This window comes from Cetorhinus maximus, chromosome 3 (assembly GCF_964194155.1).
Source record: "Cetorhinus maximus chromosome 3, sCetMax3.hap1.1, whole genome shotgun sequence".
NCBI classification, from domain to species: domain Eukaryota; kingdom Metazoa; phylum Chordata; class Chondrichthyes; order Lamniformes; family Cetorhinidae; genus Cetorhinus; species Cetorhinus maximus.
This window is the reverse complement of record NC_135881.1, coordinates 198,586,494-198,612,991: the sequence shown is the minus strand read 5'-3', so window position 1 is coordinate 198,612,991 and position 26,498 is coordinate 198,586,494. Positions and strand designations below refer to the sequence as shown.

General features: G+C 42.9%; 2 protein-coding genes across 6 annotated transcripts in view; one reads left to right on the top strand and one right to left on the bottom strand.

Moving 5' to 3' along the window:
• Positions 1–1,460: 1,460 nt before the first annotated feature.
• Positions 1,461–17,781, top strand: uba5 (ubiquitin-like modifier activating enzyme 5). 2 transcript variants are annotated; one of them, XM_078539583.1, is made up of 12 exons: positions 1,461–1,725; positions 4,164–4,209; positions 4,305–4,394; positions 6,372–6,481; positions 8,607–8,693; positions 11,350–11,434; positions 11,596–11,700; positions 13,343–13,470; positions 13,727–13,862; positions 14,813–14,888; positions 16,457–16,563; positions 17,416–17,781. In XM_078539583.1, exons 1-12 carry the CDS (start codon positions 1,574–1,576, stop codon positions 17,500–17,502), a joined length of 1,209 nt encoding a protein of 402 aa, XP_078395709.1. In that variant the 5' UTR covers positions 1,461–1,573; the 3' UTR covers positions 17,503–17,781. The 2 variants fall into 2 exon arrangements, with proteins under 2 accessions (XP_078395709.1, XP_078395710.1); XM_078539584.1 differs by lacking the exon at positions 1,461–1,725 and having other exon boundaries at positions 4,162–4,209; positions 4,305–4,389.
• A 3,602-nt stretch (positions 17,782–21,383) lies between these two features.
• nphp3 (nephronophthisis 3) overlaps positions 21,384–26,498 on the bottom strand; it is a 67,492-nt gene continuing 62,377 nt past the window's right edge. For all 4 annotated transcript variants that reach the window (XM_078539578.1, XM_078539577.1, XM_078539580.1 and 1 more), the window contains exons 27-28: positions 25,359–25,474; positions 21,384–24,071 (exon numbers count right to left, since the gene is read on the bottom strand). In XM_078539578.1, the coding sequence (XP_078395704.1) occupies positions 23,891–24,071; positions 25,359–25,474 (297 nt within the window). In that variant the 3' untranslated portion in view covers positions 21,384–23,890. The remainder of the gene's footprint in view (positions 24,072–25,358; positions 25,475–26,498) is intronic.

Sequence of the window (26,498 nt, the reverse complement as noted above, 5' to 3'; positions counted from 1 at the left end):
GATAGGTTTGGTCGAAGAGGTAGGTTTTAAGGAGTGTTTGAAAGGAGGAAAGATGGTAGAGAGGGGAGAGGTGTAGGGAGGGAATTCCAGAACTGCTGCGATTAAAATCAAGAGATCAAAATGAGAGGAACACAGATATCTCAGAGGGTTGTGGAAGCTGAAGGAGATGATTATAGAGAAGGGGGAGGCCATGGAGGGATTTGCATCGAGAATTTTACAATTGATGTATTGTCAGACTGGGGGAGTCACTTCCAATTAATAAAGAGAGGCCTTCAAAGAAAATGCCTCCAGTATCTTAGGCAGCCCCTCGAGATCGAGGGTGACTTGCAAAAGAAAAAGACACATGATTATTTTTAATGCCTTTAATGATTGTTTCTCCCAGGTTTGCCCTCAGTTGTAGGTATTGTGTCCAGTTCTGGGCGCCAGACTATAGGAAAGATGTGTAGGCATTGGAAAGAGTGCAGAAAAGATTCACGAGAATGGTTCCAGGGATGAGGAGCTTCAGATTGGAGAATTTGGGAATGTTTTCCTTAGAGAAGGTTGAGAGGAGATTTGATAGAGGTGTGCAAAATCATGAGGGGTCTGGACAGTGTAGATAGAGAGAAACTGTTCCTATTCATGAAAGGATTGAGAACGAGGGGGCACAGATTTAACGTAATTGGCAAAAGATGCAAAAGTGACATATGGAAAAATATTTTCACGCAGTGAGTGGCGGCAGGTTCAACCTAGGCATTCAAAATTTCCTTAAGGGAATAGTGTTGCTATTTGAAAAGGAAGCAGGTGCAAGGTTATGGGGAGAAGGTGGGAGAATGGCACTAGGTGAATTGCTCATTGTGAGAGCCAGTGCAGACACGACAGGCCAAATGGCCTCCTTCTGTGCTGTAACAACTTTGCAATTCTCAATTTGCTGAGATGAAATTTTTGTTTGCTGCAGACTTGCAGGCCCATTCTGGGGAAGGGGTTTCTCAATGGGGAGTAGGGTTGCCAACTGTGATTAAATGTATTCCTGGAAGTTTCATCACATGACTTGCCCCCACGCTCCAGCCATTCATCGGTCAACACATCCATCCTTGTGAGCACTGCCTTCCTTCACCATTTGGAAAGCAAAAAGACTCATTACCCAATTGGATGATGCTTGACTGTCAGCCAAACAGCTTTTTTAAAAAAAAATTTAAATATCTGGTAAAAAGAGATGTTCAAAGAAAATTTTTTAAAAACAATCTTTTTTCAATGTCCCTATGATATTTCTCCGGGGCTGCGCATAACAGTGACCTGGAAAATGATCTTCAAGTCTTGGAGACTCCAGGCCAATCCTGGAGGGTTGGCAACCCGTGAGTAACTGAGGATTTCGCTACCGCGTGATCTTCTATCCAATCATTGCACGCCATTGTGCTCTGGTTTGTTACACGGCGTTCGATCCATTGTGACGTTGCGTTCCAATGATGTCACAACGTTCCATTCCCACTGTCGAACTGCGTTGCCGATTTGATACGTGGCGTTCCATTGGCCTCCTCTCCTCCTCCCTTCCTGCACCCGGCGCTTGCTCGCTTCCGCTGGCCCAAAGTCGGAGATTATGGCCACGGTACCGGAGCTGCAGGCGAAAATCCGAGCGCTGGAAGATGAACTGGCGGGGGAGAGGGCCAAAAAAGCCGGTTCGGGGGAGCAGCAGTGCCGGCGCAAGATAGAGAGGATGAGCGCAGAGGTGGTGGATTCCAACCCATACAGGTGATGCTGGGCTGCGGCCGCCTGTTTCAGAGCAGCGACACACTGCCCAGCTGAAAATGCCCCTGCCCACGAAGGAGGGCCCCCCGGGCAATAATGTCATGCAGTAAGCTAGCCATGAGCTGTCAGTAACCATATGGTGCTTTGTCATTCCCAGCCCCATTGCAGCTCCTGCAGTAAACAGCCTTTGCATATGCTGCAATGTTTAGTAGACATAAGGTTACCTAGGCTGACTTACACGTTGCTTTATCATTTTAAAAGTAAGCTGCCCGCCTCCCACCCTCTGTAAACTTGAGTTTATCTAAATCTCTGCTGCCCAGTTACTAAGTATCAGCAAGTTCCATTCATTCAGCACTCACTGTGCTCACTGACCTACATTGCTTCCCCATCTTGATTTATTTTTATTAAAGTTCTCATGCTCATTTTTAAATCCCTCTGTGGTCTCACCCCTTCCTATCTCTAATCCCCCAGCCCCAGATCTCTGCACTCCTTCAACTCTGGCCTCCTGTGTGCCCTGACCTCCTCTGCTCAGCCATTGGTGGCCGTGCATTAAGCTGCCTGTGCCCTAAGCCCTGGGGTTCCCTCCCTAACCCTCCTGTGCCCCCTTGCTGTTCGAAAGCCATCTCATTGACCAAGTTTTTTGGTGGTGTGTCCTTTGACAGTGTCAGTTTTTGTCTGGTTGCCTTACTGTGCAGTGCCTTGTGATGTTCTGCAGTGTTGAGAGCACTGTATAGATGCAGGCTCTTGTTATAACTGCATTGATCCTTCAAAAATGGATTAAAAACAGTAAAGTCACCCCTAAACTGATGAAAAATAACCCTACACTGTGATTGCGTAGCAGTAATCTTACTGAAGGAACAGACTGCTTGCTTTGTCATTGCCTCTCAGGTTGCTGCCATGTCCATTATATATAGCATCGATGGGCCGAAGGGCCTTTTTCTGTGCTGTAGACCTCTATGACCAAGAAATTTCTCTGCTTCCAAGTTAGTAATGCTATAAGCATTATAACATGGGAGTATCTACAAATTAAGTCTCCTGGTACAATAAGCCCATTTCTCCTTGATATGTCTCAACCCATCTTCTCATAGTATACCTTCATAAACACATCCCATGACCCCCCTCAAACTCATTAATGTAGCACACTTTCATTAGGAATGGTAGTATAGTGGTTATGTTACTGGACTAGCAATCCAGGTACCTGGAGTAATGCTACAGAGACATGGATTCAAATCTCACCCTGACAACTGAGGAATTTAAATTGTGTTAATTAAATAAATCGGGGGGGGGCGGAAAAAGCTAATCTCGGTAATGATGACCACGTAACTACCCGATTTTCATAAAATCCCATTTGGTTTGCCAGTGTCCTCTTAGGGAAAGAAATTTGATGTCCTTGCCTGATTTGGCCTACATGTGACTCCAGAACTCTCGATGTGCATGTGCCTCTGAAATGGCCTAGCAAGTCACTCAGCTGTGAAGAAGGTGGTTCACCACCACCTGGATGGACAATAAATGCTGGCCTTTGACCCGCCCATCCGAATTCAACAAAAGAAAAGCTTTAGTCACCTTTCTTGATATATGACTACACAACTCTAATCCTTTATCTTCCTTTCTGATTGATCTCACATTCTTGTAACACTTTGTTTCTAACTAGTATTCCCTGGTATTTTATTTAGTTCCTTGCCATAGTGACTAAAGAATCTGTGGGAGGAACCGATTTATAACTTCAGTAAGTTACATTGGGAACATTCCAAGATGCTCCTGTTCCCTCCTCTTGTGTAATTTGATAAGAACCTGAGAGATAGGAGCAGGATTAGACCGTACGGCCTGTGGAGCCTGCTCCACCATTCAGTATGATCATAGTTGATCTTCTGCCTTAGTTCCACTTTCCCGCCCACTCCCTGTATTCCTTGATTTCCTGAGAGACCAAAAAAATGTCTATCCCAGCCTGAAATGTATTTAATAATGGAGCATCTGCAACCATCAGAGGTAGAGAATTCCAAACATTCACAACCCTTTGAGTGAAGAGATTTCTCCTCATCTCAGTCCACATGATGAACCACCCCAAACTCATCCTGAGACTGTGGTCCTGGGTTCTAGATTCCCCCAACCAGAAGAAATGACCTCACAGTATCAATCCTATCAAGCCCCTTTGGAATCTAATATTTTTCAATGAGATTGTCCCTATTCTCCTGAACTCCAATTTACTCAGCCTCTCAAGCATAACACAACCCTCTCCATCCCAGGAACCAATCTAGTGAACCTTTGTTGTACCACCTCCAATGCAAGTATATCCTTCCTTAAATATGGAGACCAGAACTGCACACCGTATTCCAGGTGTGGTCTCACCAAAGCCCTGTACAATTGGTGAGAATTGATTGAACGTAGTTTACACACTTTTATCTCTTTCTAACCTGTTCAACAATTGTTTCCGTTTCATTTAGTCGGCTGATGGCTCTCAAACGGATGGGAATTGTTGCAGATTACGAGGTGAGCGGGATTTGTAAATAACTCATGACCAAGTTTCTGTTAGAGGTAACCATTCACAACGAGACTGAAGCATTTTTTCTAACTTTTGTAAACAGAAAATTCGGGAGTTCACCGTGGTAGTTGTGGGTGTCGGTGGGGTTGGAAGTGTGACTGCTGAAATGTTGACAAGATGTGGCATTGGTAAGGTAATGTGAATTTTCCACTTTCTTTTGATCTTCATAGTCTCTGCACCGACTAAACCGTAGGGATGCCAAAACCATTCTGCGCACATTGGGCATCATAAAAGCAGTTGGAGTGTGGGCACGGGGCATTTAAATGCCTCCACAAAACAAGTTTTTGTATTTCATGGTCATCGTCTCACATTGTCTTTTTCTTAAACCTTTGAACACGTTCCCTGAAGGAATTAAGAGCGTATATATTCTAAAGCAGCACGGTATAAGGCAAAACAAAAACAAAAATACCTGGAAAAGCTCAGGAGGTCTGTTGAAGGGCCATTCGGACTCGAAATGTTAACTGTGCTCCTCTCCACAGATGCTGCCAGACCTGCTGAGCTTTGTAAATCATCCGCAGTTTTTTGCTTTTATCTTACGGTATAAGGTATCCTTTTGCACTAGTGTTTTGTGGGAAGATGTTGCACTTTTAGACGTAGGATACCATTTAGCCACTCGAGCCTATTCTGCCATTCAGTCAGATCAAGGCTACTCTGTATGGCCTAACTCCATATATCCCCTTTGCGCCATATCCCTCAATACCTTTAGTTAACAAACAAAATTGTCAATCTCAGATTTAAAATTAGCATCAGTTGCCATTCGTGGAAAGGAATTGCAAACTTCTACCACCCTTTGTGAGAAGGAACGTTTTCTAATTTCACTCCTGAGAGGTCTGGTTCTAATTTTTAGACTGTACCCCCTAGTCCTAGACTCCTCAACAAGTGGAAACAATTTCTCTCTATCTGCCCCTTCTGTTCCCATTAATATCTTGAACACTTCAATCAAATCATTGCTTACCCTTCTAAATTCCAGGGTATGCAACTGTTAATTTGTGTCATCTCTCCTCAGAGAGGGGGCGGGGCAGTGAGAGGGTGGGGCAGTGAGAGGGGAGTCAGAGAGGGGGCGAGGTCAGAGAGGAGGAGGAGGAGAGAGAGAGACAGACAAGGGAGCCAAAGGTTATAGGGGATAGACATGACAGTAGAGTTGAGGCCACAATCAGATCAGCCACGAGCTTATCAAACAGAACACAGGCTCAAGGGGCTGAATGGCCAGCTCCTGCTCCTAGTTCATATGTACATATGTCAATAATTTAACCCTTGGAATCCAGATATCAATCTTGTAAATCTGCAATTCACTCCTTCCAAGACCAATATATCCTTCCTGAGGTGTGGGGTCTAGAAGTGCTCACAGTAACACCAGGTGCACAGACCTGCTTTAAATATATTTGCGGTGTAAACAGAGTATGCTGTGACGACCCTACTCGAGGTGCTGACAGCTCACTCAAGACTGCATCACCCATGTAATACACAGCACCCATTTATATTCCATGGGTCCTCCCAATGCTTGTTTATTTGATTCACTACTGATTTAAGGGGAGAGGGTGGCATAATGGTAATATCGCTGGACTAGTAATCCAGAGGACATGTGTTCAAATCTCCCCATGGCAGCTGGCGGAATTTAAATTCAATTAAATTTTTTTTTAAATCTCTGGAATTGAAAGCTCTCCTCTGTAACGGTGACCACGAAAGTATCATCAATAGTTGTAAAAACCCATCTGGTTCGCTAATGTCCTTTTAGGGGAGGAAATCTGCCATCCTTACCTGGTCTGGCCTAGATGTGACTCCAGACCCACAGCAATGTGGTTCCTTCTGAAATGGCAAGGGGCAACAATTAGGGATGGGCAATAAATGCTGGTGATGTCCACATCCCAGGATAGAATAAATTTTAAAAAAAAGATCGTACTGTTAGCTGAATGCACCCAGAGCCTGAGGTGCCATTTGACTGTAGACTGACAGGGTTATTGCTTTGCATAAGCTGATTCTGAGGAGTCATAATGACAGGGTTTCCGTAATTGGTTTAAATAAAAATTGTGAGTAAGTTCAATTGTTGGTTAAATTTAAGCAGTTGATTGGATAAATCGGAATGATGCTCTTTTCCTTTTCCAACTTTCAGCTCTTGCTGTTTGACTATGACAAGGTTGAACTAGCCAATATGAATAGACTCTTCTTTCAGCCTCACCAAGCTGGCCTAAGTAAGGTGGAAGCGGCTAAACAGACACTGAGGTAAAGCAAATCACAGTTATCACCAAGACAGTCATGTTCTCCCCTTGCGAGCTGGGGAGCCAGAGGTGGACTTGTGCTATTGTTATGATACGGCAGGTGGTATTTGCCAGGCTGACCAAATCCCAAAGGGAAACTTGGCCAAGCTATCACAACGATTTGCAATTTGTATTTTTATTATGAGAAGATGTGTGCACTGAAGTCAAGAAGTAAAGAGTCCACTACCACTTTTGGAGATTTTAAGGATTAAATTAAAACATTCATTAACAAAGGAAAAGACAACTTAAACAGAAGATTACAGTTACACAGTTAAATTTAACTTTACAACATTTCCCAAAAGGTTTCTACTTAACTCGGGTCCCAAATAAACAGCCTTTTCCAGGCAACAGTCCAAATAGATTTTTAATCTATAAAACGTCCAGTAATATTATCGCAAGGGAGGTATTTCACAGCTTCTCTCTCCATCTCACTCGAAATCCAAGGCTTTTAACAAAACCTTGCTTACTGGGACAAGCAAACACTTTTCTGGGTGGCTAGAGGCTGCTTCTTTACCAGTCTGCCTTCATACAGTCCACTTTTTATGATCTCACATGGCCACTCACATATAGCTGTCAATCTTTCCTTAGATATATTTTCCCCCTTTGATGATTCAAATCCATTGTTTTAAACTTTCTTTGAAACTCAAACTCTTCCAAATATAAGATCATTCATGTTTCCATCTTGTTTCTGCTTTTGGGTCAATAAGACATGATATCCCATTACTTGTTTACCTATGAACTCCTGCAAGATGCAAACATTTTCCTTGTCACCTTCTAATTCCCCTTTGAAGTTCAAACGACCTCTTAACTTATCTAAAGGTACAAATGGTAGCTCGTCCATTTCCATTTCAAAATGCCTGCTTTTACACTTAACCCCTTTGATGATTTAAACCTTGTAGTCTGACTGTCTTCAGTTTAACTAAATTAGTCACACACACAAACATACACACAGAGACCCCCACAATCCTGCTTTAGGGGAAACAACATGAAATTTCCTTTACACAATTGTCTGCTGAACATGGTGGAAGAATGCATTTTACATTAAATATCCATATCTCTGTTAATGCAATAACGGAAAAGCTACTGAGAGGTTAATAAACTACTTAGTGGTGATGCCGAGCCGCACAGAGCAAAAAAGGTCAAAGCTAAAGGTCGTCTCCGACCCAAAATGTGCGTCTCCACAGATGATGTCTGACCTGTGGAGTGTTTCCAGAAGTTTCTGTTTCTATGATTATTATTAGAGCAAAAATAGGTGCCAAGTTCAGTTTTGCCTAGGTGTGCTTAGTTGTGACAGCAGATATACAAGTTTGAGGCCATTTGTGTGCAATGTAAGTGAGCGAGTGATGTACTTGCACCAAATTTCCACAGTTTTTATGCATCCTGAATACTGATGGAAAAAGCTTTCTCCACTTCTCTAGAAAGGAGCAGATCCGATAGAGATATTTAAGATCGTGAAGGTCTGGTAGGGTGGACGTAAATATCTTCATGGATGGGAGACACCAAAATTAGAGGTGGTCAATATAAGATATAAAGGCCGGGATTTTCCGGCCCCATCGCGGGTGGGACTCCCCACGGGCGGGGCGGTGCCCCAGCCAGAAGCCCCTTGACTGGCAGCGGGCGGGGGGTGGGGAAAATCCCGCCCAAAGTCTAGATAAATCCGATAGGAAATTCCGAAGAGACCTCTTTAGCCAGAGAGCGGTGAGAATGTGGAACTCGCTGCCACGAGGAGCTGGAGTAAATAGAATAGATGCATTTAAGGGAAGCCAGGTGAAGAGGAGTGAGACAAGGCTGGTGGGGAAAATGGACAAGTTGGGCTGAATAGCCTGGCCCCTAAAAGTAAGACTCGGATGTTTTAGCAACGGATCTGTGGAAATCTAGTGAAACCCTCGAGCCAACTCGATCTTCTGTTTTTAACCATCTGATCCTTAACTCTGTATCATGGGCGAGTGGATTCTTTCAAGTGCAAATGACTCACGCCTGGTGCTTTGAGAAGAACACATGCAATAATGTTATTACTAATGTTGCTAATGTAGTTAATTTCACAGCCCGTCGGGAGCTGAATGTAATTGGCCTGTTCCTTGCATTTACAGGAATATTAATCCTGACGTTCAGTTTGAAGTTCACAACTACAACATCACAACAGTGGACAGCTTTCAGCGATTTGTGGATCGAATCAGGTTAGATTTAAGATGCAAGTGGGAATCGTGGTCCTCGTTTTCCATATGCCACTTAAAAATGCTTCTTTCATAAATTCTCGCATCACCGAAGGAGGCCATTCAGCCCATTGTGTCTGTGCTGGGTCTTTGAAAGACCTACTCAATTATTCTCACTTCACAGCTCTTTTCCCGTAGCCCAGCAAATGTGTTTCGTCTAGGGATTAGAAACTGGAGTCACAAGTAGGCCAGAAAATTAGGGGCGGCAGGTACATGGACCTGAAAGACATGAGTATCCCGCTGCGCTGTTACAACCCAGAGATTTCCTTAGCTATTTTCTACTGCCAGCCCATTAATGAACAGTTTTTTTTTTCTTAAATTCAATCTGGAACTCGTCGTGGTGGCGTTTGAAATCACGGCCTCTGCATTGTCAAAATCCAGTCCCATAATCACTAGCAAAACAACCAAAGACGAAATGAGGGAAAGTTGTTTTTTTTTTAACGTAGCGAGTTGTGATGAATGTTCTGCCTGAAAGGGTGGGGAGCGGAGGCAGATTCAATCACAGCTTTCAAAAGAGAATTGGAAAAGTACTAGAACGTAAATATAAATATGCAGACCTAGGGGGAAAGGGTGGGGGAGTGGTACAAGCTGGATTGCTCTGAGAACTGGCATGGACTCAATTGCCTGAATGGCCTCCTGTCCTGTAAACACTCTGTGATTCTGTTACCAGACCCAAACAGTGCTACTTATGACCATCCTGTTTTACCTGGTAACAACACTGCTTCTGTAGGCTCCAATAACAATTATTCCTCATTGTCACCAGATGGAGGGACTGTTTTCCCACCTTCATGCTGAGCAGCCCTGCCCACTTGTACAGGGCCAGTGCTGTTGTATCGTTGCTGACTTACACACAACACTCGTCAACCATTGCAAAAGGCAAGGGGGCAAAGGACCAAAGGTGTTTCTATTTGAGTGCTATGTAAGCTGACAGAGATCAGGAGAAACGTTCTTGTACACAGGGTTTGAGAGCCTGAAGGATACACTGCTGAAGTGGAGACTGTGTCAACATTTATGAATAAATGAACGAAGGAAATGGGGGTCATGAAAGGATTGGGGAACAGGGCAGGTTTATGGGATCAGGACCACTGCTGATGCAGTGGATAAACACCAACACAGACAAGATGGGCCAAATGGCCTGTGTTTCCTTGTTGCATTTTCTACATAATTGGCCTGCAATATAAACTATGTGGACTCCACAATAAACCAAAAGACTTGGATATTTATAGCATCTTTCACAATCTCAGGATGTCCCAAAGCGCTTTACAGGCAGCGAGATAGTTTTTGAAGTGTAATCACTGCTATAATGCAGAAAACGTGGCAGCCAATTTGCACACAGCAAGCTCCCACAAACAGGAATGTGTTAATGATCAGATGACTTGCTTTTGTGATGTTGATTGGGGGATAAATATTGACCAGGACACCAGGGATAACTCCCCTGTTCTTCAAAATAGTGCAGTGGGATCTTTTATGGAAGAGGTGGTGGCACAGTGGTATTGTCTCTGGATTAGTATTCCAGAGGCCCAGGGTAATGCTCTGGAGATTTGGGTTCGAATCCCACCATGATAAATGGTGTAATTTGAATTCAATAAATATCTGGAATTAAAAGTCTGATGATGACCACAAAACCATTGCCGATTGTCGTAAAAACCCATCTGGTTCACTAATGTCCTTTAGGGAAGGAAATCTACCGTCCTTACCTGGCCTGGCCTACATGTGACTCCAGACCCACAGCAATATGGTTGACTCATAAATGCCCTCTAGGCAATAAATGCTGGCCTAGCCAGCGATGCCCACATCCCATGAATGAATAAGAAAAAACCCACCCAAGAGGGCAAACCGGGCCTCGATTTAATGCCTCACCTTAAAGACAGTGCAGCATTCCCTCTGTAGTGTCGGCCTAGATTTTTGGGTTCAAATCTCTGGAGTGGGACCCAAACCCACAACCTTTTGACTTGGAAGGAAAACCTGCTACCGACTGAACCACTGGCTGACACCTCTTCAGGAAGAGGCTCCTTCACTGTTACAGGATCAAAATCCTGGAACTCCCTCCCCAGCAGCACTGTGGCTGTGCCTACACCACATGCAACCGTTCAAGAAGGCAGCTCACCACCACCACCACCTCGAGGGCAATTAGGGATGGGCAACAAATGCTGGCCTTGCCAGCGGCACCCACATCCCATGGAAGAGTTTTTAAATAAAAGTAAGAACCACGATGCATAGATGAATTGCCAGCTCACCCTTGGATAATTTGACAGACTTTACCTCCACTCTACCTGGTTACGGTTTAGTTCACTCCCCCATATCCTTGCCAAGAGTGTGAGCTTCTCGTCCAAGGCTGTCACTCATCCTGAAATAACTGCCTGCAATAATTCCCAAAGGAAAAGACCAAATTAGCGTGTTGAATGTTGGCAAGCTTTAGGTTTTTGAGTGAGGCAACATTTGTACCTGGCCACGTTTTCTTCAACTTTCTTAAACGTTTCCTGGATTTTTGACGAGAATTCCCCCACTTTCCATCCCCTTTTGCGCTCTCCCGAGATGCCTCCTTCGTGTTTGTACCTCTTTCCAGACACAGCTCTCCGCCAAAGGCTTTAACTCATCCCTGTGATTTGATTTTAATTAGGAATGGTGGCTTGGAGGAAGGAAACCCCGTGGATCTAATACTGAGCTGCGTAGACAATTTTGAAGCCCGTATGGCGATAAACACAGTGAGTGTTGAATGGACGTCGGCTTCACAGGAGCTGACGACCTTGATGTTTACGTTTTATGTCATTCCAGTTAATGTCATGAAATTGAGTTTTTATTTTTAGTAGGATTGTATGTTTCTCTTCTGTTGTACATCTCTGAAGTTTTATTTTCTTGATTTCAGGCGTGTAATGAGCTTGCTAAGGTGTGGATGGAGTCTGGGGTCAGTGAAAATGCAGTCTCAGGACATATCCAGCTTCTCATTCCAGGAGAAACAGCCTGTTTCGCAGTATGTCCAATGCTGTTCATTGTGCTTCTGTCTTCAGAGTTGCAAATGAATTTTCACCGAGCAACATTCTTTCTTAGCTTCACGGGCGCAAAGTCGTATTTGGGTTTAGGTCTGTGAAGGCTCTGTTTATTGACCGTGTTCGCTTTGCGAAGGTACCTGAACCATGATTGAGGGATACTCATATTGCAGCTCATCTCGATGATAAACACAGTGAGGGACACGACGGTTAACACTTAGCTTCCTGGAAGTTTTAAACTCCTATTTGTTCAAGTTCATAGAGTGACTGTGCGATGCCATAATGTGTAGCGCAGTCATTGAGAATTTTATCGTTTTTGCAGAAATGGTAAATGTCAACAATATATTTTTATATAATATATAGTTAAACCGTGAGGGGTCTGGATAGAGTAGATAGGGGGAAACGGTTCCTATTAGCAGAAGGGTCGAGAAGTAGGGACCAGTGATTTGAGGTGAATGGGAACGTGGCGTGAGAAAAAAATTCGTTAACGCAGCGAGTAGATAGGGTCTGGAATGCACTGCCTGAGTGCGTGGTGGAGACAGATTCAATTGTGGCTTCCAAAGGGAATTGGATCATTATCTGAAGGGAAAAGATTTCAAGGCTATGGGGGAAAAAGGCAAGGGAGTGACACTGGTTGACTTCCTCTTGCAGAGGGTCAGCAGGAACCCAAAGGGCTGAGTGGCCTCCTGTGCCTTAATCATTCTATGATCCTGTGCCTTTGCTACGTGTACAGCTTAAGAAATCAGGCCTGTTTGGACGTTAATACACCAGGATTTCTTTCTGCTAAAAGTTGGGTAAATGTCTTTATTTGTAGTTGCTACATCACGTTTTTGGAATGTTTTGAAACGTGAAGATTGCTGGCCCTGAACTGGGATGGGACCCACTCTGCCAGGCTAAATGTGACAGAACGGAAACTCAGCCCTGCTACCATTGGGGGGGGGCCACAGATCCTGTCATGTTTTTGGGGTGCGGGGATTGGGTGATTGGGAAAGGCCCAAAGTGCTCGCAAGGGCAGTCCAACGACACCTACCCCAATTGCCCATTAGTTCTCAGGGAGTTCCCATGGGAGGTATTCCATGAAGAAGGGTCAAGAAGAGGAAAGCTATACGTAGTTCTAAAAGAATGTTTCAGGGTGAATTGGAGATCCTGGAGCCTTTCTCGGACCTCATCAGGTTTCACACCAGCTCCCTGATGGGGTGATTTCCAGTGAGGCCTTAGCTCTTCCAGAGGATTCCCTAGGAACTCACCCAGACATATCTGCATGACATCAGGCAATGGGCAGGAGGTCTCTCCCAGAGCCTCACTACAATTTGATGGGGCATCACAAATGAGGTGGCGTAAAGAGGTTGTGGCCCCCAATTCCCATCACTTCAGTGGAAATCTCCCTTTCTTCCCCCTGAGGCCATAGGAATTAAAGGCTCTGTGTTTCTATGAATCATAATGAATTAGCTGTGTGTGTGTGTGTTGAGTCCTCGCTCTGCGCGCCTTATTAATTGCTGTTGTCTGGCGTGTGCCATCGGTCATGTTTCAATGATCACTGAGCATGTTTTTAGTCAGTTTAAATTTCTGTTTACCGACCTGAGGTTACATCTTGAAAAGACTGCGTGTTGTGTGTTCCCGTTGCAGTGTGCCCCCCCACTCGTGGTGGCTGCAAATATTGATGAAAAGACGCTGAAACGTGAAGGGGTTTGTGCAGCCAGTCTGCCCACCACCATGGGAGTCATAGCAGGACTGCTCGTACAAAATGTCCTGAAGTAAGTAGGTAAATATTAAATAAATAAATAAATACATGTCGGAAATAGGGTGTAAACAGTGTATGTTTGCTATGTCTGGTGTGACATCCCCAATGGTGGTTTCTGTTCCACACGAGTGGCTGCCAGAATTCCTTAATGGCACATTAGTCCCAGGCTACAAAACGTGGCTAATACTAACTAAACATCAGCAAATCCAAAATAGTTTTATGCCTGGCTATTTAACAAATAATTCTGTATTTTTGTTTTGCTTTTCCAGATATCTTTTAGGCTTTGGCTCCGTGAGCTATTACCTGGGCTACAATGCAATGCAAGACTTCTTTCCGACAATGGTCATGAAACCAAATCCCAATTGTGATGATGGAAGCTGCAGGCTCCGACAGGAAGAGTACAAGGTGGTCCTTCAAGTTAAGCAATAGTCAGTCCCTAAGGTGTACCATTTTTAAAGACTGTGATGCTGTTCTGGCTCCACATACCCACATCCCTTCACTACTTAGTTTCCCTGGCCCTTGCACATCATGTGCCCAAGGAAGTTGAAGGTCTATCAGCTCTTGATCTCCTTACGTTGCTTTTAGTCAACCATTAGAAGCCTCATGAAAGTTAGCAATTGACTGCAGTCCTTCAATTCTTCTTTCCCCGACAGGATTTCTTAATACTAAGAAACTAGCTCCTTCATCCCAATCGGCCTGTGCTTTATTGCACTCACCAAGGTGAGGGAACAGCTTGTTGACTGGACGGTTTCTACCTGAAATATGTTGGGGTGACCTCACTGCAGTCCAGAGTGGGCACAAGTTTCCACCAAGTTGGCAATCTCACTCAGGCTGGTTTGAGAAATGGTAAAAATGCCATCTTGGCGTGATGGAGGTTGTGGTTGGGGTGGAGGGAAAGGTGCTCTCCTCAGGCGGGGTGTTGGGGAATGGCACTCAATCTGTATCAGTCTCTCCAGTGGCGTGTTAGATGCAGAGTAAAGTTCCCTCTGCTCCGCTTTAACAATATACCTCAGCCCCCACTGCAGAAAGCACTCTTCCCCCACCCCCACAACCACCATCACACCAATACGCCATTTTTACCATTTCTCACACCAGCCTTTCTAAATAAGATTGCCAACTTGTTGGGGGTTGGTTGTGCCCACTGGAACGTGCAGTAAGGAGGCCTCAGCATATTCCCCGTAGAAACCTTACAGTCAGCAAGAGCAGAGACCACCATCCCATCAACCCTAACTCTAACCCAAATCCCAATGTGAACTCGAGCACCAGTAATGAAAAGGGGTCTTCTAACCCCTCACCGAAAAGTAACTCTGCTGCTTTGTGGAAGATGAATAAATGCTGTGCCTTCTCTCTAACAGAAAAAAGAAGCAACACAACCAAAGCAACAATTAGTGGAAGAGAATGTACAGATCGTACATGAAAACAATGACTGGGGTAAGACCAGTTTTGGCTGTTTTTATTGTTGTACTTATTTTATTTCCTAATTGTTCAAGACACAGAGGGGCCCAGGTGGTAGTTGGGAAGCTGGCGATGATGAGAATTTAAGAATAGCCTCCTCCCAGCTGAGGAGTTGAACCTGGTGGCTTGCCTCCCCTGTTGGTTGAAAATAGATGTGGTGCAGAATGCCCCACTGATGATAGAAGACACAGGAGAGTAACTTCACTAGACTGAAGAGTGACTGGATGATGCTGTGCATCACATCTCCTTTGTGCTTGACTCATCCCGTACCCCACTGCTGGAAGCCTATCCTATACCAAGTACTGGTTATACGTTAGCCCATGATGATGAGCACTGACTCCCTATTCCCAAGGTATTAAATACAAAATCACAGCCGTGTTTGCAGAATCTTCCATGGCCTCTCCCTACACGACCTCTGCAACCAGCTTCAGCTGTATGTCCAAGCACAGACCCTCTAATGACAGTCTTTATGGTTTTGCACTCTGGAATTTTCTCAGCTCCTTCAATTTGCAATAACTTCACCCACCTTTAAAAGTCATCCATCAGATGTAACTTTTTTATCCCCTCTGATAATTGTCTTCCTTAAACATCTCCCATTTCTTGATCCATGGGTAAATAATACCATTTGCTTATTGTCTTGGGACATCTCACTTGATAAATCTGTGTAGGTATGAAGGAGTGGGCCTGTGAAAGCTGCTAACTAAGCAAGGTTTTTGTGGAGAAGTTTCCACAAGGAAGACAGCTCACTGGTGCCACATCTCTCCACGCCCCCCACTCCCAATTCTTGTTCTTCTCTGTCTCTCTCTGTCTCCTCACATCCAAATCTCCCTCTACTCTCTCTCTCCCTCTCCCTCCACAATTCTCCCTCTGCTCTCCCCAGTCAGCCCCAGCTTCCGCTCCCCACTCACCTTCTAACCTGCCGTTTGTCACCTGTGCTCTTGCCCCTATTTCTGTCTCATTCCTACTTTCTCTCTTCTCCCCTATGCAATGACTGACTCACCACTTCTATGCCTTCCCGTCTCTCTCTCTCTCACACCATGCTGTAGGTATATAGACTTTTCACAAGGTACACCTATCAAAGCATCCATCTTGGTGTTTTATTATACAGCTGCATTAAACTTTGTCACATTTGTGCCTGGTGCAGTCCACTAGATACCATTCGAGCTGCTACTCAGACCCATCGTCCACAGCTGGCTTATCTTGACGCACCTTTTTTTCCCTGTTTGGGGAATAGTGGGGAAGTGGTGGGACGATTTGTGAGCTGATTATCGGCCCGTTGAATGAAGATAGTGAATTCTTCCATGGGGAGGGGGAAGGGACAGACACACGGCATTTCAAATCCTACCTGCTGCTACCTAGTTACAGACTGGGGGAGCCCAAGGTTCCTGGTTAGAGGAATTATGAGGTTTTTTTTTTTAATTAGCTGGAGGCTAATAGATGATAAATTTACTTTTCTCGTGCCCTCTCACAGTAACTCATTTTATGAATCATGTTGGCTGGTGTCCGGAATGATGTGATTGTGTCACGCTCCTTAATTTGAGCAGGAATCGAGCTGGTTTCTGAGATATCAGAGGAAGAATTGAAGGCTGCTTCAGGCCCTGTGCCTGATCTTCCAGAGGGAATCACAGTCGCTTACACCGTGCCTGATAAAGTACGTCCAATGTTAATACTGTAATAACACAACTTGGAACAACACTCTGATAACAATAGATAGAAAAAGTGTACTATTATATTTTCTCAGAGTAAAACTTTGTGCGTGGAATAACGTTGAAAGAAAATTGATTTTGATAGTTCGGGAATATAGATGGTCCTTCATACGAGACTTGTTTTGTATTTCCTATCTGGTTAGTCGTAATAGGCAGAGAATAGACCGCACTCAACCAGCCCACGCTTACAAAACCCAAAACAAAATGTCTACTGTTAGATGTGATTCTGCAATTGGGCAGCACTTGCTGATCGATCCTGAATGCGCTAATAACTATGCTAACAACCAATTTAAGATGAACAGTCGAGCTCATAACATGGCTCGTTTACGCTTGCTAGAAGCGACATCCATTCATATGTAGGGACCCATTCTCTGCAAACGAAAAGAATATGTTCAAGCCTGGGAAGTCTCTAGATCCCCACTGTTTACTCAAGGCAATGCCTCAGCCAGAGTCGCCTGAACAACCAATCTCCTGTAGTATAAATTGTTGTGAGCATTTGAAATTTGGTATTCTTGCATTTGTCCTGATAAGTGCAAGATGAAAAGCTTCAGCAACATTTCTCTCTTTTCAGCAATATCCAAGTTCTGTACTATCAAGGGACTGTTTATTTCCTATTACTGTGCTGTCCTGCCCTGCATCAGGCTTGTAAGGTTGGGTTGGACACCTGCTCTCAGGCTTCTCTCCCTTACTGTATTATAGCCAGCTATTAAGAAGAATGCGAATTATCTAGGCTCTTTATTGAAGATGACTGACCACACTTCACTTGCATTCTTGCTTGTTGTCTGTCCTATAACCAGGAGGAGGGCACAGATACCATTGGAGAGACAGTGCAAGAGACGGAACAGAGTTTGGAGGAGCTCATGGCTGCGATGAAGTGCCTTTAACAGTTTCATCAATACTATCAAGTTTACCGAAGTGATGCAAATGATATGGACCTTTTTAACCAAAAAGGCCTCGTTTCATGCAGCTGACTCATGGAAGTAACTGTCATCAGTAAGAGTAAATATAATAAAACCACCATGTTTTAAATGCTAATTTTTTTTAACCCCAAGAATCGTTTATCCTTTTTGAGGGCCACCATGCATTGTCATCTCTTTGTATTCCTTAAGAGCTACTATGTTGGTGTAAACGTGTGACTATGTAATTAAACAATGCAACCTTAAGTGACGCTGAGTTGCAGATGTTTAAAATTCTAGGAAGTCAGTACCTTTTAATATAAAGAGGGAAATTAGAACCTCGATTATCCACACTCCCAAAAATCCACAATTTCTGTGGGAATTGGGAGATCCAAAGAGTCCAGGACTCAAGTTTCACGTAGACCCAGCTTAATGCGATTGAGTGTTCTACTTAATGTCTCCAGGACTCTGTAGACTCTGGATTCTTGGTCCAATAGGAGATAAGTATTTATTGTCTGGCTGTCCAGAACCTGGCAGAATTCACTGTCCCCGCAGCTCTGGTATTTATTTTTTGAGCCAGGAACCCAGCAGACTTCAGGCATCCGATCCAGAGGGGAGTTTGAAACTGTTATTCATAAAACAGAGAACTCGGCAGTTGTCACTTGCACTCGGTGAGAACTTGATCATGTAATAGTCAAAGGCTAAAAAAAAAAATGTTAGATTACGAATGGGGAACTCTGCCAATTTCCATTATCCGACACCCCCATTGTTATGGCAGGTTCCATTTCTGTGCATAATGGGGTGATGATCCAGCAAAATAGCTAAAACTAAAAGGGAAGTTTTTTTTCTTTCAATCTGTGCTTGATACCTTTAAAAAAAAATTTCAACTGAATCTAGGGATAAAGTGAAGATTGTGAGTGAAATTCCCAGATGTCTATTTGGCCAAATGAAAGACAAAGGGACTTATTCTGTTTGAGCAGGTATAATTTTTGGTGTTTTGACCTGTAAGTTTTGAAGTGTAAATATATAAAGACTAGGCTGGGAAATAATTTCTGGTACGTTTATCCAGTTCGATGAAAGGCAGACTGAGGTTTTATTCTAACTGCATATTTGACTTAAGTGTTATAACATGTGTATGGGTTATTCATCATAGCAAGTCTGTTGGAATTTATCCTCCACACAAGCTAATGGTCTTTAATCACACATTCCCTTCGTGATCCCATAACCATTCTCATCCCCATCCCCATTTCCTTTGTCCACCTACCCAACCCGATCCTCACTAATGCAGCAAACCTTTTGATTCAAAACAAAATGGTGAGTTTAAAAAATGCCGTTTTGGCATTTTCAACTTCAGACATGTTTTTTTTCCTAGCTTTAATTCAGAGAAGAACAGAAGTGTGATTCTCTGAACAGCACAGAAGGCCATTCGACCCATCGTGCCTGCACCAGCTCTCCAAATGAGATATTCACCTAGTGCCATTTCCCCCACCACCTCCCTGTAAGATTTTAAGATTGACAATGAATACATTTACTATGAAAGATAGCAACTGAAAGGTGGTTTAGCTGATGACGTGTAAGATGGAACACTGTTTAAACATTAAAAGGGCTTTAGGAAAATATCTTTAGAAGAGATTTGAAATGAAGATTTTGGAACATGATTGTAAGGCAGAATAACGATGAAACGTGAATTTAAATCGGTACCTCATCGAAATCAACTGAAGTGTTCAGCATTACAACTAATCTGTCACTGTATGAAACAAGTTGCATCTGTTGTATTTAATAGCCAAAGCACAAGTTATAACTAAAAGTTTGTTGCTGCTATTTTACACTTTAAACTTGCATCCTGTAACGTTAAACTGAATTTTGATCTTAGTATTGGATTAAATCTGATTGGTGTTTTTGAGATTGTGGGAGATTTTCCAGATGGGCCCAAAACAAGCAATGATTCTGGCAGCGAGTTGGTAGGCTCAGACCTTCTTACCACCAAGTTGCAGATAACAAATGGATGATCCACTGCAACTCTCTGGTAAATGGGCCAGCTTCTACACTGAACAGACCAGTAGGACCCCCAAACTTCTTTTTGGGAGTGGGGAGAAGGATTCCTTGTAGAAAGTGATTCTAAGCTGACAGCAAGCCAGAGAATTGTGGTGGAGCTGAAGGAGACACATGAATGCTCCCATTAACTCCACACAACCTGAGGGGGAATTAAAAAGCAAAAACACACCTTTTCTGAACAGCCTCTTTAAGGATGGCTGCTTCACCCCCTCAGCACATTGGATAAACCAGGACCAGTATGTACTTTGCATGCTCTGCCCATTTCTCTGTGAAATTTGTGTCTGCAAAGTAGCTGTATTTTCATATTTAAACAACACTGTTTTGGGTGGAAGTACTAAACACCTGCCTGCAAATTGAATCAAGTGAGTGCAAATGGTGTCCAAGATCCCCATCAGGTTTTCCTTTGCTTTCCAAACAAGGGAGTCAAGGGTTTGGTTATAGGGGGCAGATAGGAAAGTGGAGTTGAGACCACAATCAGATCAGCCATGATCTTATCAAATGGCAGAACAGGCTCAAAGGGCTGAATGGCCTCCTCCCACTCCCAAGTCCTATGTCCCTAATACCTAAAATAATGATTCATCTCAAAAGTAATTCATTGAGAGAGGGGCTTTTGAGGTGTTTAAACAATGTTGAGAGATATAAATATTTCTTTGGTCTGTAGATGTTTGATGGAAATACAACACAAACAAGCTCTGTCTATGGACGTCAATGTGGATTTTTCTTTGAATTCGTGTAGTGATACTTGAGTTTGAAGGAAAGTCAGAACACTGGTTGATACACATATGAGAACTTGGTTCAAATTCAACTCCTAACACTTCAGCAGTAAATGAGCAATCTTGTTCCGAATGGCCATAAAGCTGGAAGATGAGGGAACTGAAGATTAAGTTATATCTCCAGTTTCACTGATAACTCAGCCACGTAAGAAATTGGAATGAAAGGAGATCAGTGTTGATGATTTCCATGGGGGTTCTCCTAATCTCTCACCATAACTTCAAAATAAAATGCTGATTACTATTTATTCCATTCCTCTCAGGTTTCTGATAAAGTTATAGTTTTGGGGTGGTGGTGGGGGAGGGGAGCAGTGTTGAGAAAGCTCCCACAGAAATTCTACTCCACCTATTTAAAGTTCCCAGAAGATAGTTTTGCATCCTTTTTCCTTGATTGGCATTTCTGGTCACAGAATATTCACCTAAGCTCACTGGTTTTCTACCCTCAAGATGACATCGGTTCTCGTCTTGCTCCACAAGAGGTGTGACATTGCCGAGTCCTGTGGTCTATCTAATTACCTCAGTCTGTACCTATTCCTGATATAAAGCAAAAGTCTGCAGCTGCTGAACATCTAAAACAGAAAAAGTTGGAAATACTCAGCAAGGCTGTGGAGAAAGAGCAGTGTCTAATCAGTCCTCCTGAACAGTGCTGGACCTGGAATACTGACCAACTTCCGTTTTCTCCAATGATGCAGCTTGACTACTGTGTATTTCCTTTTTCCTGATTTGTTCTCAAATTCCAGTCATATCGGTAGTCTGATATTTATTCTATTTCTTTCTGAAACTCGTACTCAATTGATCTGGACAGATGAGTCTCAATTTATAGGCTTTATACAGTACTTGCCAGAAGTGTCTCGGTGTCAATAATACCATTTAGATGCTTAATATACTACAACAGACAGGTAGTTTGGATGAATTTTAATGTATCCAGTTATGTCAGATTGATTGTATCCACAAATTATGCACCAACATAATAAAAGCTAGTGGATTTCAAAACTTTGCACTGTGCATTATTCTATGCTACAAGAGTGATCAGTACAATTCAAGTTCTTATATCTTTATTTACGATACTTCATTTTTTAGGATTTAATAGCTTTTTTCTCAAACTAGGATAACATTACATATGTACAAAAATCCAAATACTTCATAAAATTTGAAAAAACCTTTTTGCTTCTTGACATAAATGCGTGTTCCTATTTTCCCCTTTGTACAGCCCCAGGTTTGCTTTGAAGGGAAAAGTCCACGAAGATATGTGGGTCAAAATCCAAGCTGGACTTGGCTGGATGTATTTAAATTTTAGTACAAACTTCTGCATAAAAGAGTAAGGACAATAACTTACATTTATATAAGGCCTATAATGTAACAATGCTCCAAATCACTTCACAAATAAGAGGTCAGACTGAATCAAAAAGGGAAAGACTAAAGTGTGCTCCAGAGGTAGGTCTGAGGGATGTTTCAGAAGATGTGAAGAAAGATGTAGCAAAGGGGTATAGAGGAGTAATAAATTGCAAAGGCCAGGTGGGTGAACACACTGCCAATGGGTGTATATTGCACAGTTTACAGCACACAAACTGGCCAGTGTTTATGCTCAAGAACCACCTCCCACCCTACATATTTAACCTAATCAACATATCTCTCCACTCCTTTCTTCCTCAAACTTTATCTAGCTTCCCTTCAAATGTATCCATGCTATTCACCTCGACCACTCTATGTTGTAGCTAATTTCACATTCTAGCCACCCTCTGGATAAAGATGTTTCTCCTGGATTTATTAGTGACTTAGATTTATGGACCCAAGTTTTAGACATTCCCACAAGTGGAAATATCCTCTCTGCCTTATCAAACTCCATAGTCCCAGGTCAGATCACGTCAGCTTTCTTTCTACTAGAGAAAAGAGCCCCAGTCTGTGGTCTTTCCAGATAAGTAATAAACCCTCAAATCTGGTCATCCTTGTAAATCCTTTTTTTGCACCTCCAGCGAGTGCCTCTATGTCCTTTTTGTAACATGGAGACCAGAAGTGTTCACATTATTCATCTTGTGGTCTAACAAAGGTTCAAAAAGATTTAACGTATCTTTTCTGCTTTTCAGTGCTGTCTCTCTAGAAACAAACCCCTCGGTGATTTGCAAATCTTTAGGCCTTACTAACCCGTGCTGCTACATCTAATAATTTGAGAATCGTGCCCTGAAAACCCTTTGTGCCTCTATCCTGCAACTCATTTTCCAAGGGTTATATATTCTCTCCCTTCTTCCTACCAAAATGTACCACCTCATGCTTATTGAAATTAATTTCCTAATTACACATCTATTAAACAAATTAACAGTCGTTTATTGCAGTCCTCAGTATTAACAATACCTTCCATGAATTTCCAAGTTTACCTATTAATCCTATCCTCGTTGACCTCCATTGGCTTGCAATTCTTCAGCAAATTGTCAGAAAATAAGAGGGTTGTCTGTATAACGTCAGTCTGCATTATTTTGATATCAAAATAAAGCTCCCTACCTCAGTGCTCTACTGGTGTGCTATACCAGAGGTGCCGTCCCTTGCATGCAACGCCAAGAGTACATCACCCGGCAGACTAGAGTTGAAGAATGGAGGATGCGAGTTGGGATTCAGGTAGAGGAGTGAGGCCATGGACTGAATGAGAGACAAGATGGAGGATTCTGAAGACAAGTGTGCTGAAGGACTGAGTGACAATGGGAGGTCAACAACGATGGTGTTGATAGGTAAACAGACTATTTTGTGGGATAGGTGTGGGTGGGGGAATTTTGGATGAGTTGAAGTTAGTGGAGGATTGGATTTGGGAGGAGTGCACTGGAAAAATTGAATGAGGTGACAAAGGCATAGGAGGAGGGTTTCAGTGGCAAAACGGGTGAGAGAACCAAATGTTTAAGTACTGTATTTAACATTGAGGTACCAAGCATACTGCTGAAATTAGCACTAGCGTTGATTCTCTATATTGCATTTCCAAGAATATAAAGAATCTGCTCTGACAGCATTTCAAGCGTAAATAAATATACATCCAGGTCCTTTTGTACAGCCTACTTTAGGGAAATTTCAGGAAGTTGAAGTTTCCTTCAAAAATGTTATTTTCCTTTCAAAGAAAGAAGGGTATTTCATATTGTTCGATTTAAGTCAATATTAAAACACTGATATACAAAATCAACACTGGTGCAAACTTCAAAAGGTGCTCACAAAATGTTGTTTCTTTTTACAAGCATTGTTTTTGTTTGATAGTGAATCCTTCATTTACAAGTATGTTCCACAATTCAAGACAAGAGTTGGATTATGTGATCCCAGTTACTGGCTGAACAGACTTTTCCTTCTCTCCAATGTGCTAAAAGTGATATTGCTTGACTTTCATTTTTCATTCTGATGAATTTCTGCAGGTTAAAAGCTACGAGAAAATTTCGATTTTTAAACTTAAATATAATTCCATTTTAGCCTTGACATGGCATACTGTACTCGGAGCAGCTGTAAAAACAAAAATAAAATTGACACTTTGTCCCGATAACGTTTCACATCTCCAACTTCTGCTGTCCGTTCCTGTCTGCAAGTCACCTGTGTCCCAATTCCAGGTAGGGATTAGGACCCAGAGCATTTCTTAAACTGAAAGTGTCTCCAGTAGATGAATGCTTTGAAAGAGCTTTTCCACCGACCACTGAGGCCTCAGCTTCCTTAATATCCATTGCTCTCTTGTACAGCTCAGCTGCCTTTTCAAAGTTGGCCTCCTCATAACTATGAAATAAATTGCAAGATAATATCAGTCTCGTATTCTGGTACACTAACGTGAACTTTGGTTCACTCATTTTGTGCACTTCAATATTGCAATTATCAAATTAAATGAAGTTAATTTTACAAAATTCTCTAATTCACATCCTCTTAGAGCACTCTGTGTCATAATTTGGCAGGTCACCAGTTCACAGCCATGATTTTCAAGAGTGTCCAACCTAATTTACGTCTAGCTAATTTAAAAACACCAAAATTATGTGAATACTTAAAGCAGATTAGGTTCACTTTTTATAAATTTTTGGATTTCTAATCTGTAAAGTAAGCATATCATAATTTATGGTTGTAATGTTACCTGTTTCTTTCTGCCCCTCTCTTCCTCCCCATTCTCCATTACTCACATAATCTTCCCTCGCAATGTGATTTAGTAATCTGCCCCCTGACACGCTTACATGTATGTTGCTCCTAACAGTGACATTTAAACACGTTGGATTGAATCTTCATTCCTTCTCATTCCTGTCTACTGACAGCTGAAATAGGGGTCAGGAAGACAAAAATGCCTGTGAAATCACAATTAATAATGGCAGGCGGGTCCTGGGTCTGAAGGGCCAAGAGGAGACCATCCAGCACTAACAGATTGGCAGCCCCACCGTCAAGAGGTAGAAGCTGCTGAAATAGGCAGGGAGCCACGAGGGTGGCTTCGTTCCTGGTTGCCAGACCCAAATTAAAAAGTGAGGGGCCAGAAGGTTTAGGACCTTCGGATATTAGGAGAAAAGCACCCCCCACCCCCACCACACACACACAGTGACAAGCATTGCTGCAGTAGTGGTCAATTTTCAAAGTGGCTCAGCCCAAAGAGGTGTCTACCCCTAAGAGGTCGCCACGGTTTAATGGACAACCTCCTCGCAAGACGGGTACCCGTGTGCCAGATTGAAAATCTTGTCATGTTTGGGAGTGCACTCTTACGCCCTCGAGGAGCTTAACTGGTTTCCCAGCATGTGTGAGCAGATGGCAAGCACACAGTGCTCTCCGCCCCTTCCAAAATCAACAAGGAAGTAGGATCGCGTCGTAAAGCCTGCTCTCCACTCAGGGATATCAAACCGCGGCCTCCTCCTGCCTCATCAGCTGAATGGAAATTCAGCCATTGTGTCATGCCAGTTTTAAGTACCTGAAATGTAGCTTGGCAATATACCATATGTTACATAGAACGCCAGGGACCAGGGTACATGGCTGTGATGTATTTCTGCCGCTGACTGACATCTATAAAGACTGAGCTCAGTGCTCAGTCATCCTTACCTTAGCACTGCTAAATTCTTTAGTGTCTCTCCCACTCTGGGATGGCAACGACCCAGGCTGTCCTCATAGATCTTCAGAGCACGTTCGTACAGCGGTAAAGCTTCGGTGTGCTTTTTCTGTGGAATAGAGAACATTTATGACTTATTTGTTTTTTTAATCAAGGGCTTAAAGATAGTCTTTACATCAAAATTGTTCATATTTTTACTAATATATGAAATTGTGTATCATGTGAACAATGTATTTTACTCTGCTACAATGTTTATTCCACACACAATTGTTTACTCTCAGCAAAACACCCATTGGCACAAGAACACGTGTTCTCAAAGATGACATTATCACAAGGACTAGTCATTTTACAGTAATTGGTAAGGACCATTCTGGTCAGCTAGTGTACCTGAGTTAATAGATCACCATTTCAATATCCACGACTGATGTGAACACACTCAATGCACAGAGGGTGCTGCATGGTCAGAAGTGCTCTTTTTCAGGTGAAAATCTTCAGTCCTTACCAGATCTCGCCTATATGTGGCTCCAGTTCTGCACCAACTTTGTTGCCTCATAAGTGCCCTTTAAAAAGTGTCCCACCAAGCCACATGAGTTATATCACGTCTTCCTCAGGCCAACCAAGTAGGGTAATAAATGCCAGCCTTGCCAAAGATGCCAACATTTCGAAAATGAAAAAAAAATCATAATTTTGAAAACTTCCACTAGAACGCCCTTTAACTTTCCCTGGCAAAAGCTAATTTTCCAAGCTTTTCCTCACAAGTTTAACCCTCATTTCTGGTACTGTGCTCCTGAAACTTCCATGGCTCAATGTCCATCCTATTTTGGGATGTTCAGATATCACACATTACTCCAATGTGTCCAATCTTATCTTTTGGACAATTTTATAATCTCTTTTACAATGTGCCTATATAGGTATAAAACAGTGACCTGAAATTCATCTCATTAGTTGCAGAAAAATTGTCAACCCCCCTCTTTCTAATCATTCGACATCTTTCGAGCACAGACAACCTGCCCACACCATTACATCCTTATTGTAAAATGTAGAAAATTATGGGAGGTATATGTTCAAATTCCAGATCTGTACTCCAAGCAGATGAGGCTCTGTGGCAAGGCATGAACTCATAATATTATCCC

Coding starts and splice junctions, on each gene's coding strand:
- uba5 (XM_078539583.1), top strand. CDS start 1,574: ATGGCCACGGTACCGGAGCTGCAGGCGAAAATCCGAGCGCTGGAAGAT. Junction 4,395..6,371: donor CAAGATGTGGCATTGGTAAG/GTAATGTGAATT, acceptor TCCAACTTTCAG/CTCTTGCTGTTTGACTATGA. Junction 14,889..16,456: donor ACATGAAAACAATGACTGGG/GTAAGACCAGTT, acceptor TAATTTGAGCAG/GAATCGAGCTGGTTTCTGAG.